The sequence below is a fragment of the Grampus griseus genome, assembly GCF_964374135.1.
Source record: "Grampus griseus genome assembly, chromosome: X".
NCBI lineage: Eukaryota > Metazoa > Chordata > Mammalia > Artiodactyla > Delphinidae > Grampus > Grampus griseus.
In genome coordinates this window covers 18,539,069-18,561,013 of record NC_138999.1, presented here as the reverse complement: position 1 = coordinate 18,561,013, position 21,945 = coordinate 18,539,069, and the positions used below count along the sequence as shown (strand labels likewise).

Sequence of the window (21,945 nt, the reverse complement as noted above, 5' to 3'; positions counted from 1 at the left end):
GAGGGACAGAAGAACATGTTAAAAGACAACAATAGTATATCATCAGCCAACTCAGCAGTGCTGAAAACTCTACCAGACAAATGGCAGAATTTCTTCAACAAATAAATTTCATGGATAAAAGGGGAGGGGCACTCTTAAAACTTTTAAAGCCTTAAAAGACAGACCCATTAACTGCAATATGTACACCTTGTTTGGATACCAACTTGAACCAACTGTTTAAAAAAAATAAACAAACATTTCTGAGATAATTACAGAAAGCAGACAGAATACAGGTATTGCTGCTAATATTGATGGGTAAGTTACGGGTACTGTGGTTAGTTGTTTTTTTTTTTTTATCCTTAACTGTTGAAGATACATAATGAAATGTTTATAGTAAAATGATATCTGACGGGACTTCCCTGGTGGTGCAGTGGTTAAGAATCCACCTGCCAATGCGGGGGACACGGGTTCGAGCCCTGGCCTGGGAAGATCCTACATGCCGCGGAGCAACGAAGCCCGTGCGCCACAACTACTGAGCCCGCGAGCCACAACTACTGAGCCTGCACACCTAGAGCCCGTGCTCCACAAAAGAGAAGCCACCACAAGAAGAAGCCTGCGCACCGCAACGAACAGTAGCCCCCGCTCGCTGCAACTATAGAAAGCCCACGTGCAGCAACGAAAACCCAATGCAGCCCAAAATAAACAAAATAAAATAAATTTATTAAAAAAATGATATCTGACATGAGCTTGAGAATTCTCAAGCATAAAAACAGGTGGGGTGGGGAAAAGATGAAATCAAAACAGCAAAGATTGCTCACTGGTGAGGCTGGGTAATAAGAACTTGTGGGTTTGTTACGTACACTTTTGTGTACATTTAAAATTTTCCATAACAACATGTTTTAAAATATTGAACAGAGTGGCCATCATCAAAAAATCTACAAACAATAAATGCTGGAGAGGGTGTGGAGAAAAGGGAACCCTCTTGCACTGTTGGTGGGAATGTACATTGATACAGCCGCTATGGAGAACAGTATGGAGGTTCCTTAAAAAACTGAAAATAGAACTATCATATGACCCAGCAATCCCACTACTGGGCATATACCCTGAGAAAACCATAATTCAAAAAGAGTCATGTACCACAATGTTCACGGCAGCTCTATTTACAATAGCCCGGAGATGGAAACAACCTAAGTGTCCATCATCGGATGAATGGATAAAGAAGATGTGGCACATATATACAATGGAATATTACTCAGCCATAAAAAGAAATGAAATTGAGTTATTTGTAGTGAGGTGGATGGGCGTAGAGTCTCTCATACAGAGTGAAGTAAGACAGAGAGAGAAAAACAAATGCCGTATGCTAACACATATATATGGAATCTAAAAATAAAAAATGGTCATGAAGAACCTAGGGACAGGATGGGAATAAAGACACAGACTTACTAGAGAATGGACTTGAGGACACGGGGAGGGGGAAGGGTAAGCTGGGACAAAGTGAGAGAGTGGCATGGACATATATACACTACCAAATGTAAAATAGATAGCTAGTGGGAAGCAGCCGCATAGCACAGGGAGATCAGCTCAGTGCTGTGTGACCACCTAGAGGGGTGGGGTAGGGAGGGTGGGAGGGAGGGAGACACAAAAGGGAAGAGATATGGGGATATATGTATATGTATAGCTGATTCACTTTGTTATAAAGCAGAAACTAACACACCATTGTAAAGCAATTATACTCCAACAAAGACGTTAAAAAAAACTGAACAGAGTGAACGTTAACAAAAGTCCATTTTGTACCTCCACCCCAAAGAAACTAATGTAATTGGCATCAGCTTTTCTCTCCCAATTTTAGGAGACTTTCATGCAGCATTACGTCATTTGGTGAGGATAAATAAGAGGAAACTTGGGGAAAATGAACATGTCATCTTACTAATACTGAGCATTTGCTCTTTGCTAGTCACTGGACATACATTACTTGTTTAAATCCTCCCACTCTGTGAAAACAGTAGTATATTTGTACTCATTTCATGGGTAAGGAAACTGAGGCCCCCCAAAATGTGCATCTTGCCTATGTGCTTGGTGGAGCCGTGATTCTTACTAAGGTCTGCCCAGTGGCCAAAGAAGGGAAGCCATGTTGGATTCTGAGCACACAAGAGTGAACCAGAGACCACAGCTCTTCCCTTACAGGGGTCAGTTCAATGCAGTAATCTGTATTTTGGGCGAACAGTTTTTTAGTTATAAATAAACACTATGATGCCATTTCAAAAGTTCAGAGAAGACAGGAAAGACCTCACTATCAGAAATTCTAAAATGGTTTGTTTTTCTCTTTCCAAGACTACAAGTGGGGAAATGGACTAAAAAGGATGAGAGGATGTATGTTACAACATGGATGAATCTAGAAGACGTCATGCCAAGTGAAAGAAGCCAGACACAAAAGGTCACACAGTCTATGATTGCATTTATATGAAATAGCCAGAATGGGTGAATTCTTGGACAGAAGGCAGATTGGTGGTTGCCTGAAGCTGGGGGAAGACAAATGAGGAGTGACTGCTTACTGGGTATGAAGTTTCCTTGTAGGATGATGACAATGCTCTGGAACTAGACAAAGGGGGTGTTTGCACAACACTGTAAAAGTAGTCAGTGCCACTGAATTGTACATTTTAAAATGCTTCATTTTATGTTATGTGAATTCTACCTCAATATAAAATGGAAAAAAGGAGGAGAAGCTAGGGGAGGAAAGAACTATGAAACAGAAATGGTAAAGATTTGAAAGATTTTTGGAAGAAAGACTCAACAGGATTCGAGTGCTTCCAGTTGGCTGGGAAGTAAAATTGAGATTTCTGGTTTGGGGGTCTGAATAGCTGGCTATAACCCATGGAATAATGTAATCTCCACTGAGGATAACACAGGACCTTAGAAAGAATGGGAACCCAATGAATGTTCAATTCCCTCAAGTTCCCACTTTTTAAATAGAACAATAAATTAGAAAATCAAGGAATACTCTAAATATAGTGTAACTGTATCATATCAAGGCACTGCTAAATGTCTCATGATCTCCTTGCAGGCAAAATGGATAAATCGGATGACAGTTCCATGAAGTTGTTCAAAGTAGAATAACTGGACTAAAAATCCACTGGTTAGTGAATTGCTAGGCATCTAACAAAAGACCTGTCACAGGGCAGGTTCTCCATGAATGTCCTCAATAGATAACTCTGGAAGGAATCTCCAAAGGATGAGCCAATAGGGAGATTCCAGTTCTACTGTGTGAGCGTGCTCATTAATAACCCAGAAAAATAATTAAACCAAAAAGTGGATTTATCTGGGACTTCCCTGGAAGTCCAGTGATTAGGACTCGATGCTTTCACTGCCATGGCCCCAGGTTCATTCCGTGGTTGGGGAACTAAGATCCTGCAAGCTGTGCAGCATGGACAAAAAAAAAAGTGGACTTATCAAATTATGAATGATATAAAGGTGGAGATACTGAATGACAGACTTGAGATTTTTAAAGGTCTTTTGAGATGCCATTCTATGGAATTAGTCCTAAATTTTGGAGGAAAGCAGTATGCACAAGATGTTTATCATAGTAATATCAATAATAGCACAACCTAAATACCCAACTATGGAGAAATGATTAAGTAATCTCCTGTATAACCACTGGAAGACTACGCAATAACAGTGAAAATTCTTTTATAAAGACTATGTAATAGGGACTTCCCTTGTGGCACAGTGGTTAAGAATCTGCCTGCCAATGCAGGCGACACGGGTTTGAGCCCTGGTCCGGGAAGATCCCACACGCCGCGGAGCAACTAAGCCTGTGAGCCACAACTACTGAGCCTGAGCTCTAGAGCCCGCAAGCCACAACTACTGAGCCCGAGTGCCACAATTACTGAGCCCGCATGCCTAGAGCTGGTGCTCCACAACGAGAAGCCACCACAATGAGAAGCCTGCACACCACAATGAAGAGTAGCCCCCGCTCACCACAACTAGAGAAAGCCCGCGCACAGCAACAAAGATCTAATGCAGCCAAAAGTAAACAAATAAATAAATTTATTTTAAAAAAAAGATTATGTAGTAAGAGGAGAAATGTTTAAAATATAAAAGAGAAAAAAGAAGGAATCAAATTTATATATACAGGATTATTCAAGCCTACGTATAGGGAAAAAAACAAAGTAATACATCAAAATGTTACCAGTGGTTATGTTTGGGTGATGGGACTAGTATTGATTTTTTTTCTTTCTACTTTTATACTCTACCTTGGAGATTTTCTTTAATGAGCATAGATTTTTGTAGCAAAACTAATAAACACACAGGAGACCCAGAAACATATACTTTTTTAAAATCAGAGCCATGACCAAAGCTAAATGGATTTTTAATAAGAATTAATGTGAAGTTCTGGGATGAGGGTTTAAACGAAACGCCAAGTTTACGACTGGAGCAACAGGGCTTACTGACAGTTCCTGTGGGATTAAAAAAAAGACCTAGAAATTAACTGACTGTAAATTCGTTATGAGCCAACAGTGACATGGCTGAGGAGAAAAGATAGCCATAATATAAACTTCGGATTTCTAAAATAATTTGTATGCAAAACAGAGGCAGTAATAATATTCCCATTGTGCTGTGTGAGTTGAACTATATCTAGAATACTGTGTTCAGCTTTGAACTTGAGCTTTAAAAAAAGATGTTGAAAACCTGGAGAGCAGCCAGCAGGATGAGGCATCAGAACCACAGCAGGAAAGCAGTGATTCCCACACTTTGGCGGCATGAGAATCACTCAGAGGGCTTATTAAAATGCAGATTCTTGGGTCTCCTCCCAGAGTTTCTAATTCTATAGATCTGGGATGGGGCCAAGAAGCTGCACTTTTAGCTAGTTCCTAGGTGATGCCAATGCTGCTGGTCTGAGGATCACACTTAGAGACCCACTGGCACTGTGGATAAAAGCACAGACTCTGAAACCACACTGCTAGGGATTAAGTCCCAGCTCTTCCACCTACTGACTGTGTGACCTTGAGCAAGCCTACTTGCCCTCTCTGTGCTACAGTTTTCTCATCTGTAAAATGAAACGATTTGACCAACCTCACACAGATATCATGGCATTGATGTAGTTAATATTTGTAAAGCATTTAGAACATCTAGCCTGGCATATAATGCTTGTTAATTTAATGAGGAACATTAGAGACGTTTTGTCTGAAATAGAAAAACACTTAAACATCTTCAAATACTGGAAGGACTTTTATGTGGAAGATATATTCTGCATAGTTCCTGGGGACAGACATGGAGTCAACGGGTGGAAGTGACCAAGAAGGAGCCTTTGGATCTGTAACAAGAAGGGCTTTTTATCAGCTGGAGCAACACTGGTGGGTGGCCTGGTTGGGTTCGGAGTGTCCCAGTACTCACTCAGGGCACTCCCCCGTGAGAGATGGTGAACAGGGATTCCTGTAAGGAATTCCTGTAAGGGGTGAGGGAAGTAGTCACTTAATAAACATCAGCTAGTTCAAGCAATACAACCTTGGTGTAAGGGAGCTTTCACCTCTAATAACCCGGAGCTCTCAAAGTGTTGGCCTCAGACCAAGAGCATCGCCAAGAACTTGTCAGATATGTAAATTCCCAGGCCCCAACTCAGAGCTACGGACTCAGAAACTCTGGGGGGTGAGGCCTGGCAATCTATGTTTTAACAAGCCCTCCAGATGGTGCCAATGCACCTCGAGTATGAGAACCAATGACCTACAACACTGCCCAAAACAACATTTCCTTGAGGCTCTATCTAGAACACCGAAACTTGATTAAAGTAACCTCACTCCAACAAGGTATCAGGTATAATATGCCTCTGATAACTATGTGCAGCAAACTGCTACTTACACCAAATATTTGCTTTGGTATTTAAAAGGTATATCACAAAGACAACACTGAATTTGTTTAAAACAAGAAAATCCAAACTCCACAGAGAAAAGCAAGGTACCCCCCCTCCCATCATCCTCTCAGGAGGGGCTGCCCTGCAGGGGTGGGGCGGGGATGATATATAAGGAGGACCGTGTTCTGACAAAAAGCATCAAAGCACCTAAAGGCTAAGGGGGACCTCAGAGACTGTGGTCTTACGTCATCTACCTTCCTAGCCCAGAGGAAAACACAATGACCCAGACACACAGAACCTCACTTAGCATCTCTCACCAGTCAGTGCGGACAAAGTCTCCCCTCCTGCACAGGACAAGAGTTTGGAAGAAACAGTTGAACACACTTGGAGAGCCTTTCTCACGCTCCAGGCGCTCTTCTAAATACTTGAAGTATATAACTCCTCATAACAAATCTCTGAGGTAGGTACTAATCTCATCATTTTACAGATGTGAAAACTGAGGGTCAGAAAGGTTAAGTAATTTCCAAAGGATCATACAGCTAATAAGTGGTAGACATTGACTCTGAGTCTAGGCAGTCTTTCTCCAGAGTCTGTAAGCTTCTGTAACTGTACTTCCTGTTGGGGTCAGTGAGGGAGAGGAGATACAAGTGTGAAGGCCACTACCTTGGCCTGTCTGTGCATGTGAGAGAGACGGAGAGACACAGAGCCAGAGAGTGCCGGCAAGCTCAAGATGGCGGGAAGTGTAAGCAAGAGATGCAGAGGGAGTGGGGGGGAGCCTGAAAGATGGTTCACATGTTATTTTGTCAGTCCCTGTGTGTTCCTAGGTGAGCGCTGGCGTGGATGCAGGAACTGGGGTGACTGCATTCTTAAGCACCTACACAAACAGCCTTGAATCTGTCACAGGCAAGGGCAGGACACAGTTTGACACAAGCCCTTCCCTTTCTTTTCTTCTACAAAGCAATTTAAAAGGAATACATGAGACGAAGCAGAAGTGAAGGTACCAAGGGAAAGTGACAGCTGGATGCAAAGTTGTTGGGATCAATAAGTAAGGAAGAGCCAGCAGAAGCCATGCTCACAGGCTGCAGGGACAAGGGCTGTGACAAGGAAGAGCGACGTGGCAGAGTGGGCCCCGCAAGCCAGGTGCCCTCACACAGGGTGCTTGGGCTCCTCTAGAACCCCAGGACCAGTCCGTGTCTCCATCACATTAAGACTTCTCCTCATCTTCTCAGAACCCGTGTCACTGCTGTGCTCTCCTAGCAGTGTGGAAACCCCTGCAGAAACGGGACTGCAACTGATCACCCCTGAACACGCAGCTCCTAGTCCAGTACCTGGCACGCTGTTGCTTCTGGAAAAGTCTGTGGAATTGAATTTGCTGAAGCGCTGCTAGCATCCAGATGCAGTGAAATGCGTTGTCACCTTAAGGAGAGGAAGGACGGGAAAAGTCACACCCCAGAGGCTGTGTCCTAGTTGGGGAGCCCCCAGGTACAGATCCGAGACAAGGACTGGAGTGCAAGCACTTCATCTGGGACGTGAAAGAGACACCAAACACTGGTAGGGGACTGGGGAGGTGAGCAGAGAAAGACAGGCAGTCATCAAAGGGGATCTTATGGAGCCAGCTGTCAGTGTGAGCAACTAGCGCTTACCCCACTGGGGAAACTCCGGGAGCCTGGACAGAACACACTCGAGGGAGGAGGGGGCTAGGGCAACTCCCATCAATCACTGGGTTGTGCTCACTTCCCGGACCTTTGGGCCCTCTGGGCGAGTGGCCTAGCACGCGCCAGCGGGAAGAGAAAGCTGTTGGGGAAAATGCGGGTGCTGGCAGCTGAAGTCAGACAGGTGTGTAGTGAAATGGTGATGGCAAGGGCAGTCAGTGCCCCCTCAAGCGCACCGGGTCAGGGTGGTCCTGAAAATCTGCATCTCTAATGAGTCCCCAGGGAGGCGGCTGCTGCTGGTGGTCTAGAAGCACAGCCCGAGAACCACTGGGCTCAGATGTGGGCAGGACACCAACATGGTTGGTCCATGCTGGATACCTGGGGCAAATCCAACACCTAGGGCTGGGCAGAGCTTAAAGATAAAGGAAACCAGAATTACACCCCAAAATATGCCTCTTTGACATAAAAATTATTTTGAGCTGAAGACAACTGAGAAGCAGTGGATACAAGGAAAGCTCCTGCTCTCTCCCAATTTGCCTAAAAGGATATAAATTTTCAAAGCTGTCCCTCCTCCCCTCTCTATGAGGGAGGACAAAAGTGAATCACTGAGACAACTTTAGACCTTATAGGTCTGGAGACGGCAGCAGAGGAATCTACATAACAACTAACTAGCCTGTATCTACCACCAGTTTCCCATATATTTACATTCCCACCATCTGCCACTTTTGGAAGTCTAAAACTACTTCCCCTTTTTCTTCTTCTTTCTCTACAAATTTATTGCCATTTGGTTTAGATGACATATAAGCCGGAGTTCTAAGCCACTTCTCTGAGTTACTCATTTCTCTGAGTTTCTCTCACATGTGTATGAGATATACCTGTTAGTGAACTTGTTTGCTTTTCTCTTGTTAATCTATCTTTTGTTACATGGACCCAAGTTAAGAACTTAGAAGGATGGAAGGAAAGGTTATTTTCCCTGCCCAACAGAGACAAAGGCGAAGAGGTGAGCTAAATTTCTGCTTGGCCCTCTGTAGGAAAACTCTTCCCACCTCACCCAAAGCATGTGCCTGGAGTCACATACTCAGGTGGATGGGACCATGAGACAGCCTTCTTGGGAACCCTCTGTACCTGCTATGGCTAAGGTTAAGGCCACTCACAGCATCCTGAGGATGCTGCCTTCCTAGGAGTTCCATCAGGGTCTTTTTCTCTAGGGGTGGCCTGGCAAACAAAGGTCACAGGGGCAAAGAGCACAAACAAATATTTTAGAAAGAATCCAGCTTTTGGCTACAGAATCGAATCCAGCTGGGCACCAGCCGAGTTCCTCCTGATCTGACACAGAGCTCATCAGCACAAGCCTGGTGCCCACCACCAGGGCAGCCAAAGGCAGTGCTGCATCCCTTCCTGCCAGGCCTCACAATCATTACGTAGTGTAGTGACCTTGAGGCCCTCCTACTCTGTTCTGGAAAAGGCAAACCTTCTAGAAGATACCCCCCAAAATAGTTTGTATCACCTTACACTCATTCAACAGCTACAACAGCCAGGAAAAATTAACAGGCCTCCTGTCCTTTGCTGCTTGTTTATAATAAGAGCATATGCTTGCAGGGAACATAGAATCCTAAACAAAAATTGGTGCTTATTTGACCAGACTAAATTTCCAGTTCGAAACCTACACTGTTGGTTTCACAACACAAAACTACTCATGACCTCCTGAGAAATGAGAGGGGAAAGGCAGGGAGATAGAGATAACACATCTACCCTTCATTCACGGAAGCAGAGGCATCCTTGTTTATCTTTTATAGTAATCACCCTTAGCAAAGAGAACGACAAGGCCACATGCCCACGCTTCCATTCTGAGACTGGAGTAACCACCACAAAAGCCAGGGTGTTAGGCCTCAGCCCACTGCAGGCATCTGGACCCTCCCTGTTCAGGAGGCAGGTCACTAGGGGATGCTGAGGTCAATACCCTTCAGGAGGCACTGTAATTAGCTGCAGACCAGAGCCTGACTGTGAGAGAAAGGAAAGCTTCTTCCTCTCACAAATTGCAACATTCTTCCAGCTTTCCCAATGGGTTGCCAAGTGACTCAGCGCTGGCCCACTGTGGGCACTATTACTGATGAGAAATCTTCCGCCTGGGTGATATACTGGATACAACACATGCCCTAAGAACAGTGCCAAGTCATACCAGAAGAGCAGGCGAATTATTCACCTCCACTTCAAATGCAGGCAAATCCTGTCTTAATGCAGGGGCTACTCAGTATCAGAAAGACAAAGCCCTAAGATAGTCAGAGATTTCCATCTAAGATTCAAGAAATTATTAGGTAGAGCCTCTCCTTTCATGTTGACTATTAAAAGGCAATCAAATCAAGGACAGCCTAGAAAAAGGGCAAGAAAAAAATAATTTTTCGAAAACAACCCCATAGCAGAAAGCTGCATAAGAGCCTTCAGCTCTCTAGCCGTCTTTGTGAGTGCTATGAGCTCCACCCAGAGGTCATTTCCAGATCTCCATGTTCATTTAATTTGGAAAAAGAAAACCCACATCTTCTGGGGTCCAGAGCCCGACTTGCTTTGGAGAACTGCTGGAAATTCATAGACAACATTCCCTCTTTCTCACCTTTCATTAAAGGAACTGCTCTAAACGAAGCCACTGACAAAGGATTAATCTCCAAAATATACGAGTTGCTCATGCAGCTCAATATCAAAAAAACAAACAACCCAATCCAAAAATGGGCAGAAGACCTAAAGAGACGTTTCTCCAAAGAGGATATACAGATTGCCAACAAACACACGAAAGGATGCTCAACATCACTAATCATCAGAGAAATGCAAATCAAACCTACAATGGGGGACTTCCCTGGTGGCGCAGTGGTTAAGAATCCGCCTCCCAATGCAGGGGACACGGGTTTGAGTCCCGGTCCAGGAAGATCCCACATGCCGCGGAACAACTACGCCCGTGCGCCACAACTATTGAACCTGAGCCCTAGAGCCCACGTGCCACAACTACTGAAGCCCACGTGCCTAGAGCCCGTGCTCTGGAACGAGAGAAGCCACCGCAATGAGAGGCCCGTGCACCGCAATGAAGAGTAGCCCCCGCTCGTCGCAACCAGAGAAAGCCCACGCACAGCAACAAAGACCCAACACAGCCAAAAATAAATTAATTAATTTTAAAAAAGAAAAAAAAGCTACAATGATGTATCACCTCACACCAGTCAGAATGGCCATCACCAAAAAATCTACAAACAACAAATGCTGGAGAGGGTGTGGAGAAAAGGGAACCCTCCTACACTGTTGGTGGGAATGTAAATTGATACAGCCACTATGGAGAACAGTACGGAGGTTCCTTAGAAAACTAAAAATAGAACTACCATACGACCCAGCAATCCCACTACTGGGCATATACTCTGAGAAAACCATAATTCAAAAAGAGTCATGTACCACAATGTTCATGGCAGTTCTATTTACAATAGCCAGGACATGGAAGCAACCTAAGTGTCCATCAACAGATGAATGGATAAAGAAGATGTGGCATATACAATGGAATATTACTCAGCCATAAAAAGCAACGAAATTGAGTTATTTGTAGTGAGGTGGATGGACCTAGAGTCTGTCATACAGAGTGAAGTAAGTCAGAAAGAGAAAAACAAATACCGTATGCTAACACATATATATGGAATCTTAAAAAAAAAATGGTTCTGAAGAACGTAGAGGCAGGACAGGAATAAAGATGGAGACATAGAGAATGGACTTGAGGACATGGGGAGGGGGAAGGGTAAGCTGGGACGAAGTGAGAGAGTGGCATGGACATATATGCACTACCAAACGTCAAACAGATAGCTAGTGGGAAGCAGCCGCACAGCACAGGGAGATCAGCTCGGTGCTCTGTGATCACCTAGAGGGGTGGGATAGGGAGGGTGGGAGGGAGACGCAAGAGGGAGGGGATATGGGGATATCTGTATACATATAGCTCATTCACTTTGCTATACAGCAGAAACTAACACAACAATGTAAAGCAATTATACTCCAATAAAGATGTTAAAGAATATTAAATTTAAAAAAAACAAAGGAACTGCTCTGAAGTCTGAAATTCAAGATATACTCAGGGAACCTGGTGACTTCCAGCAGGACAACTACCTTTGATATTTGCACCTGTCGAGGAACTAGTTTGAGTTCCTGGCAGGTTGAACTCAGCTCAAAGACAGTGGAGCGTTCAAAGAGTACTTTTAGAAGAAAAAGTGAGGGCTCTCCTTGAAAAAAAATATAAGACTCGAGAGTAACTCAGGGAGCAAAGAAGAATGTGTCTAATATTAGAAGGACTGGGAATAATCCTCCTTCAGGAAGGACCCATGGCTACTTGCCTAGAAGGCCCAACTGAAAAGCAACCACTCCCTTATGCAACCCAGAAGATCCCCCTAAGGCAATCACCAGCCATACTTTTCAAAAAACTGACTAGGGTCCTCAGAGCATTCCCCTGGTATCCATCCATTCATAACATGCACACTACTCACCACTCCACCCCACCCTCCACGCCGGTGCCCCTCAGTCCACAAGGGGTCAGGCTAGGATCAAGAGTCCCCAGTTTGCTGGGCTCTCAACTGCCCAGTGCAAGACTTGCTCTGTTCCAGATATCATAAGCTAGCCCAGCAAATAAATGAAGCGTTCAAACAACAACAACTGTATGTTGGTGCACCAAGTTTCATCTACCATCTATCATCACAGCCCGCATGCTCCTGCCTTCAACAGCTTGTGCCTTACATGACTTAAGACAGCTCTGACAGGTTCTCAAAGGGGAAAAAAATCAAACTTACCCTGTCTTCCTCCAACACCACGCCCCCACCCCCAACACTGCCACCCAAGTTCTTTCCTCACTATGAAACACTGAACAGTCTTTCCGTGTCTATTGACAAAAATATCTATGGCCATATTTATCCACCTCGGGAGTATTAAAGCTCTACAAAATATCTGTGCTAAACCTCTGCACATTCTCCATTAAACAAGGCTAAGCATTCCCAGAATGTTGACCTCTTTTCTTCCTTAATAGACATTTTTAGAGCAGTTTTAGGGTCACAGCAAAATTGAGCAGAAAGTACAGAGTTCCTATATAATCCCGGCCCCCACGCATGCACAACCTCCCCCATTATCAACATCTCCCACCAGAGTGGGACATTTGTTACAATCTATGAACCTGCATTGACACACCATTATCACCCAGAGTCCATAGTTTACATTATGGTTCACTCTCGGTGCTGCACATTCTATAGGTTTGGACAAATGTATAATGATATGTATCCACCATTATGGTATCATACAGAGTATTTTCCCTGCTCTGAAAACCCTCTCCCTCTTTGTTCCTTGACCATAATGCAAAAAATGTTGTGCTCAGCATGACTCAGTATGACTCTAAGCAGAGGACTCGAAGCCTGCCTAAGGATAAGCACCACCAAGGAGACTTGTTAAAATCACAGATGTTCAGACTGCACCCTCAATCCACTAAATCAGACCTTGCTAGGGAGGAGCCCAGAAAGCTAGACACAGTCCAGGCACCCCAGGTGATTGCTATCATCAGTAAGTTTCAAAAATGCCTCTCTAAAGAAGAAATGCTCCTAAGTTCAGTCTCCCACCTGAAGAGAGGCATCCATTAAGAATGTAGAAGGCCACAGCAATCAGAGAAGGAAAAGAAATAAAAGGAATCCAAATCGGAAAAGAAGAAGTAAAACTGTCACTGTTTGCAGATGACATGATACTATACATAGAGAATCCTAAAGATGCTACCAGAAAACTACTAGGGCTAATCAATGAATCTGGTAAAGTAGCAGGATATAAAATTAATGCACATAAATCTCCTGCATTCCTGTACACTAATGATGAAAAATCTGAAAGAGAAATTAAAGAAACACTCCCATTTACCATTGCAACAAAAAGAATAAAATGCCTAGGAATAAACCTTCCTAGGGAGACAAAAGACCTGTATGCAGAAAACTATAAGACACTGATGAAAGAAATTAAAGAGGATACAAACAGATGGAGAGATATACCATGTTCTTGGATTGGAAGAATCAACATTGTGAAAATGATTATACTACCCAAAGCAATCTACAGATTCAATGCAATCTCTATCAAAGTACCAACCGCATTTTTCACAGAACTAGAACAAAAAATTTCACAATTTGTATTGAAACACAAAAGACCCTGAATGGCCAAAGCAATCTCGAGAAAGAAAAAGGGAGCTGGAAGAATCAGGCTCCCTGACTTCAGACTATACTACAAAGCTACAGTAATCTTGACAGTAAGGTACTGGCACAATAACAGAAATACAGATCAATGGAACAGGATAGAAAGCCCCGAAATAACGCCACACACATATGGTCACCTTATCTTTGATAAAGGAGGCAAGAATATACAATGCAGAAAACACAGCCTCTTCAATAAGCGGTTCTGGGAAAACTGGACAGCTACATGTAAAAGAATGAAATTAGAACACTCCCTAATGCCATACACAAAAATAAACTCAAAATGCGTTAAAGACCTAAATGTAAGGCCAGACACTATCAAACTCTTAGAGGAAAACATAGGAAGAACACTCTTTGACATAAATCACAAAGATCTTTTTTGATCCACCTCCTAGAGTAATGGAAATAAAAACAAAAATCAACAAATGGGACCTAATGAAACTTAAAAGCTTTTGCAAAGCAAAGGAAACGATAAACAAGACCAAAAGACAACCCTCAGAATGGGAGAAAATATTTGCAAACGAAGCAACTGACAAAGGATTAATCTCCAAAATATACAGGCAGCTCATGCAGCTCAATATCAAAAAAAACAAACAACCCAATCCAAAAATGGGCAGAAGAACTAAACAGACATTTCTCCAAAGAAGATATACAGATTGCCAATAAACATATGAAAGGATGCTCAACATCACTAATCGTTAGAGAAATGCAAATCAAAACTACAATGAGGTATCACCTCACACCAGTCAGAATGGCCAACATCAAAAAATCTACAAACAATAAATGCTGGAGAGGGTGTGGAGAAAAGGGAACCCTCTCTTGCACCGTTGGTGGGAATATAAATTGATACAGCCGCTATGGAGAACAGAATGGAGGTTCCTTAAAAAACTAAAAATAGAACTACCATACGACCCAGCAATCCCACTACTGGGCATATACCCTGAGAAAACAATAATTCAAAAAGACTCATGTACCACAATGTTCATTACAGCTCTATTTACAATAGCCAGGACATGCAAGCAACCTAAGTGTCCATCGACAGACAAATGGAGAAAGAAGATGTGGCACATATATACAATGGAATATTACTCAGCCATAAAAAGAAACAAAATTGAGTTATTTGTAGTCAGGTGGATGGATCTAGAGACTGTCATACAGAGTGAAGTAAGTCAGAAAGAGAAAAACAAATACCATATACTAACACATATATATGGAATCTAAAAAAAAAAAAGGTTCTGAAGAACCTAGGGGCAGGACTGGAATAAAGACGCAGACGTAGAGAATGGACTTGACACGAGGAGGGGGAAGGGTAAGCTGGGACGAAGTGAGAGAGTGGCATGGACATATATACACTACCAAATGTAAAACAGAGAGCTAGTGGGAAGCAGCCACATAGCACAAGGAGATCAGCTCGGTGCTTTGTGACCACCTAGAGGGGTGGGATAGGGAGGGTGGGAGGGAGACGCAAGAGGGAGGAGATATGGGGATATATGTTTATGTATAGCTGATTCACTTTGTTATACAGCTGAAACTAACACACCACTGTAAAGCAATTATATGCCAATAAAGATGTTAAAAGAAAAAAAAAAAAGAATGTAGCAGGCGTTTCCCACCCATGCAAGCTCCAGCTCCATGAGAATACCTAGAACTCAAGATGGGTCCCATTCTTTACTTCTAAACAGCAAGGCTGCTAATACTTTTCTCACTTATCTCCTTATGTTGTTGCCAGAAAGGTTTACAAGGCCTAGCAAGTGTCCGCTTCTATTAGGAAATGTTTTTGTATTCCTACGCAATGGTCTACTATTGGTCTACACTTTATAAACATGCTATTTGGATCATTTGCACAAAATGATGAGTTAGGAAGTAGGTCTGCTTGGTTACAGTAGAGGATTTGCCTGAGGACATTAGCACACATCGTGCACGGAGCAGGACACACAGCTAATATCGGTTTTTCTTCTTTGTGCCTTGAGGGCTCTTCTGCCAGCTGCTCCCCCTGGCTCCCCACTGCTCTGCATTCTGCCATAGCCACTGATGGTTTAATGGCAAAATTCGCTGGGCAGCAAGCCATGTGGCTCTTACAGACGGCAATTAGGAGAGAAGGAAAGGCTGAATTACAAGGTGTTTGAAAACGCAGTTTGAAAAAGTCAGATCTTATTTTCTCTTACCTCCTGGTAATAAAATCTCTGTATTCATCCCAAAACAGACAGCTAACTCTGGGGTCATTTGGAGTCAACAGCTCAGTCAATATAAAAATCCACTACACAGTCAATGGGGAGCATGAAAATCCATTAAAACCAGAAGTCATATTTTTTTCAGCAAAAGGAATCCTTACCTTTTCTTTGGCTTTCCTTTTCGTCCCTGCATCCATCCACTCATTTTCTTTCTCCAGCATGTCAATAAAGGCCCATCGAACACCCTCAATCAATTCCTCCATCTATAAGGAAATACCCAAAGAAGCAGGTCAAAACCAAGAAGCTTCAGACAAGCTTTTCTGGGCCACAATAAATAGTCCAATGCTAAACACAGTGTCAAAGAGGCTCCTTTAAGCTTGACTCCATGCTCTGGCAGCATTTCTTTGCCCAGGAAAATGCCTTTTCCCTCCATTACTAGAAGAAAACTAACCATTTCTTTCTTTGAGAACAATGTGATGGCCCACTTGTAAAAGGATTACATGAGGAAAGGAATTCGCCATAGGTTATGACTAATAACTTACCTGTAGCTACTGTATTAGTGCACCCATATCAAGGTTGCAACTAATTTCAATAGGTTAATAAGGGCTTGAGAGAAAAAAGCAAAGGCACGTGCTGTGTACTTCAGAAAGACATTGCAGAAGAAAGTGAGTGAACAGTTGAAAGAGATACTGTTAACAGAGAAACAGGCAGGGAGAGCCAGCACCCTAGACACTTCTCAATATGAATCACTTATGTCAAGACCCCAGTTCTCTCCAAATTAATGCCAGTGGTTAAACCAAATGCGTGGCTGTTCTCTGTCATCTTCGTACTCTCCTCTCTCCTCTCTGACAGCTCAGAAAAGTCGTATGCTATTTCAAGTCTAAAATGGTTAGGTCTCAAGGGGGCTGCTACAGAAACACGGTCTTCTGAAAGCCCTGTTTCAAAGTGTTCCAAGAGTGAGACCACACCTACAGTGATGATGTGTTTGCCCTGGCTTTTCTTCCAGCATCTGTGGGTCAGCAGAGAGGACTGGGGGAGAGAGATGCTAACACTTAACTTCAGCAGCCCGCATGGAGCAGTCTGGGGAGGTCCTGCTTGTCTATGGGTGAAAACCAATCGAAATTCCATTCTCCTATACAGATGCTTCATTTTTCCTAATAGGACACTCAAGAAAGCATATAATACTAGGTTTGGCACCAGAATGAAAATTTTCATTTGAAATTATGGAGGTGTAAATCCATTTTTAGCGTTAATTCTAGAAAGAAAGAAATTTAGATGTTTCCTTGGTTCTATAATGAATTGTCAGCACAAAGCTCAAAATAGTTCTTTTCTGTTTAATAAGTTTTCAGCTATGTTTTCAGTTCAATAACAGTTGTAAGGGAATAAGAGCTGGAAATCAGTGGGCTGGGTTCCATTGTATGTAAATAAGAACAAACAGCAGATGGAGGCGGGGGTACTTCACAGCTATTTCTTCCCAACTTAGTAAAAACATTAAGAGAAAAGAAACCTCAACTTGAGATTGGGGCGTGATAAAGACATGAAATGACAGAAGAGCAAAGGTCCCAGTTCACTGGTTCTCAACCTTGTCTGTACACTGGGGTCTCTGGTTGGGGGGTGGCGGGAGGAGCTTTAAACAATGCTGATGTCATTGTTGCAGAGTGAGGCCTGAGCACTGGGAGGTTGCAAAGCCCCTCCAGGTGATTCCAATGTGCAGCCAGGATGACGACTCACTGGTGTAGGGAAGCCACTTATTTTACAGATAAGGAAATTAGGAGTCAAGAGAGTCCATGACCAGGACTTTCCTGGCGATCCAGTGGCTAAGACTCTGCACTCCCAATGCAGGGGGCCTGGGTTCGACCCCTGGTCAGGGAACTAGATCCCACATGCCGCATCTAAGACTTCGCATGCAGCAACTAAGAGTTTGCATGCCGCAACTAAAGATTCCTCATGCTGCAACTAAAAGATCCCAAATGCCGCAACTAAAGATCCTGCATACCGCAACGAAGATCCCACATGCCACAACGAAGATCCCACATGCCACAACTAAGACCTGGCGCAGCCAAATAAATAAATAAATATTTTTGAAAAGACAGAGAGAGAGAAAGAGAGTCCATGATCTCTTCCAGCTCTTACAGCTGGGAAGGGTCAGAGCCAGGACCTGACCTCAGAGGTAAATGACAGTTGTGAGGTCAGAATGTCCAGGAGCAACAGAGGTGTCCCTCAGAAATCAGAGGAAAATGTCAGGAAAGTAGAAGAAAACAGAGAGAGATGCAGCAGTGACCATTTCAAACAGAAAACCCACAGGAGGGTGCTAAAACAACAAGGAAATCTTCAGGGCCTAGATCATTTGCCTCTGCAGTCACCAGCACCCCTAAGTCTTTATGACATCACTGTAGGGGAGCAAAATTTGCCACCCTAAAATATGTCTCTTTGGCATATCAATTGTTTTAAGCTGGTCATTTTCTGAGGAACAGCAGACATAGGAAGGGATCTGAAAACGAAATAGCAGTTGCCCTTTTGTAAGAAATATCTCCATTTGTAAGGGAAATTTCCATTTGAAGGGTGTCTCCCTCTCTGTACCTGGAAGAGGAGGATGACTAAATCTCCAGAAACTTCTATCAATGGAGAAGTCATCGACTTAAATCTTCATCACAATCACCGTCCTTTACCGCACTTTTCCTAGTATTGCCCCATAACTGACATCTTCTTTTGTCTTTAGCTGAAGATGGTATATAAGGTGAGGGCTTTGGCCGTTTTGGCAAGCTGCTTAGTTTTTCCTGGTCTCTCCCATGCATATATGCTACTTAACTTTGTTTGATTTTCTGCTGTCACTCTCTATCACATCAATTTAATTCTTATATCAGCCAGAAGAATTTAGAAGGGGAGAGGAATACTTCTTCCTCTCCAACATCATCACGCAGCAACACACAACACACATCAGCCAGCCTGTCACCTTCACTTAAAAAGAGAAACAGTAACTTCCCAAACTAGGGAGGGGCAACAGGGATGGAAAGAAATGGGTGCATTAATTTGCCAGAGATTCAGCGACTGAATCAATGGAACCAGGTGATTAATTTTGTGGGGAGGTGAGGAAAGGGTGGGAACAGTCAGATTAATTCCCAGGCTTCAGGCACAGGCAACCAGATGGATACTGCCACCATTATCTTTTTTTTTTTGCATTTTTAAAAATTGAGTTATAATTGACATATATTAGTTTCAGGTATACAACATAATGATTTGATATTTGTATATATTATGAAATGATCACAATAATAAGTCTAGTTAACACCCATCACCATGTTACCAAACACAAGTTCATATGCCCAACGCACAGTGAGGCCAAACAATCTGAAACATCGGAGTCTAGAGCAGAGAAAGGTTTATTGCAGGGCCAAGCAAGGAGAACGAGTGGTTCATGCTCAAACACCCTGAACTCCCCAGCAGTTTTCAGGGAGAAGTATTTATAGGCAAAATTTGGGGTGATGGCTGCAGGGTGTGTAACTTTCTTCTGATTGGTTGGTGGTGAGGTAACAGGGCGGTGCTCCAGGAATCCTATGCTCAGCCTGGAGTTACCATCCTCCCCCTGGGTGGGGGCCTTAGTTCTTGCAGAAGAACTCAGAGATATACGGCTATGTGTATCCCTTGAGGAGGAACCAGGACTCTGCTGCACTGTTGTCTCCTTATTCCTCCTCCTTTGTTTCTGCATTCCCTCCCTTCCCTGCTTAGCAACTGTTTGAAGCTGCCCTTGGGAACTCAGAGAAGGTCAAGGAGGCTGAAGCCTTTTTCCTGCGAATAAGAAACGCGGGACACGGAAAAGATTTGTACCAGGGAGGGCCCCGCAGAGTCTTGCTCCGTTTCAACCAAACATAGAGTATTTTTTTTTCCCTTGAGATGAGAACTTTTAAGATCTACTCTCTTAGCAACTTTCAAATATACAATACAGTATTACAAATTATAGTCACCATTTTCTAAGACATAGAATGTTGGAAGACAAAGACAGGTGAAGACAAAGGCCAGACCTCACTGGGAAGTGGAGATATCAAGTCTGCACAACACAGTCGAGGAGTCTGTCTATGAAAGAGAGAAAGCAAAGACAGGGTACAAGTGGATATAGGGTTAAGAGAGGGTTCTGAGTTTGGGTTGTGTGCATTTGTTTGTTGCTGCTGCTGTTGTGGTAGTTGCCCATGTGAGAGGTTTACCTGTGTTTATGTACTGACGGACATTCAACAAGAAGGAAACGAAAAACCTGATTAAAAAATGAGCCAAAGACCTTGACAGACATCTCACTAAAGAAGACATACAGATGGCAAACAAACATAAGAAAAGATGTTTCACATCACATGTCATGAGGGAAATGCAAACTAAAACAATGAGATAGCACTACACACCTATTAGAATTGCCCAAATCCACAACACTGACAATACCAAGCACTGGAGAGGCTGTGGAGCAACAGGAACTCTCACTCACCGCTGGTGGGAATGCAAAATCGGAGAGCCATTTTGGAAGACAGTTTGGTAGCTTTTTTACAAAACTAAACATACTTTCACCATACAATCCAGCAATCACATTCCCTGGTATTTACCCAAAGGAGATAGAAACTTATGTCCACCCAAAAGTCTGCACCCAGATGTTTATAGCGACTTTATTTATACTTACCAAATCTTGGAAGCAACTATGGTGTCCTTCAGTAGGTGACCGGCTAAACAAGCTGTGATACATCCAGACAATGGAATATTACTCAGTGCTAAAAAGAAATGAGCTAGCAAGCCATGAGGAGACATGGAGAAACCTTAAGTGCATATTACTAACTGAAAGAAACCAATCTGAAAAGGCTACATGCTGTATGATTCCAATGATACCACATCCAGAAAAGGCAAAACTATGGAGGCAATAAAAAGATCGGCGGTTGTGGGGTGGGGGTGGGGAGAGATAAGCAGGCAGAGCACAGAGAATTTTCAGGGCAGCGAAAATACTCTGTATGAGATTATAATGGTACATTCATGTCATCATACACTTGTTCAAATGCACAGAATGTACAAGAGTGAACTCTAAGGTAAACTATATACCTTGGGTGATAATGACGTGTCAATGTAGGTTCACCTTCAGTTTAAAAAAAAAAAAGTGAGTGATGTTAATGAGAGAAACTATGCATGTGTCAGGGGCAGGAGTGTTAGGTAGCTAGTCAGACATGAGAGGGTCCTGCCCCATCCTGGACGGTTTGCCTTTCCCTCCCCTACCTGGACACTGGTGGTTGCAGCATGCCCAGAGATCCTCCCTCTCGTGGTCAAGGACCACTGCTAGGTTTCCAGCCGTACCAGGACCAAGCAAGACAAAACCGCCAGCACAGGTTGACGCAGGCGCACCAAGACCTACAAGGTGACTCGAGGTAACCCAGGGTTCATTACGCCTCACTTGTAATAACTTAGCATTGCGGCTTTTGCTTCCCCGCCCCACCCCATGGGTTCTGCTTGGGTGCTTATGGGTAAGTGCCTGCATACTAGCAGGAAAGTTATATAACCTAAAGCTGTCAATCAACTTGACAATCAAATGACATAGGACACACCCAACCCTGTCCCATTGCAGGGCTGCTCTGGTTTCCAGGTAGCCCACTCTCATCCTTTCTTGGGAGTGTACTTTCGCTCTGCTTAATAAAACTCTTGCTACTTAAAACTGCTCTATGCCTCCTGACTGAATTCTTTCCCTTGAGAAGGGCAAGAACCGAGGAAATCGCCATTCCACGAAATCTCTATACCCTCCTCTCAATTTTGTTGTTGAAGAAGAGACTATGCCATCTCAAAACACGTCTCTTTGGCTTAAGGATTATCTCAAACTGATTATTTTTAAGAAAGAGCACACAAAATAAGTGCTAAAAACCAAGAGGTTACCCTCTTGGAAGAAACATTGGCATTTATAAGAGAAACCTCTGCGTCTCCCTCTCTGTATCAGGAAGAGCAAGTTGACTAAATCTCTAGAAACTTTTATCGATGGAGAAGGCAAGGCATGAACTTAAGTCTGCATAACAAGCAGACCTTTGTTTACTGTGCTTTTCTCAATAACCTCCCTCAACTGTCCCCCC

General features: G+C 43.3%; 1 protein-coding gene across 1 annotated transcript in view; it reads right to left on the bottom strand.

Moving 5' to 3' along the window:
• The window catches only part of PHEX (phosphate regulating endopeptidase X-linked), a gene marked incomplete at both ends in the record, with an annotated part of 198,507 nt that overhangs the window by 92,634 nt on the left and 83,928 nt on the right, over positions 1-21,945 (bottom strand). The window contains one exon of the mRNA XM_082680665.1: positions 16,030-16,131. Within this exon, the coding sequence (XP_082536791.1) occupies positions 16,030-16,131 (102 nt within the window). The remainder of the gene's footprint in view (positions 1-16,029; positions 16,132-21,945) is intronic.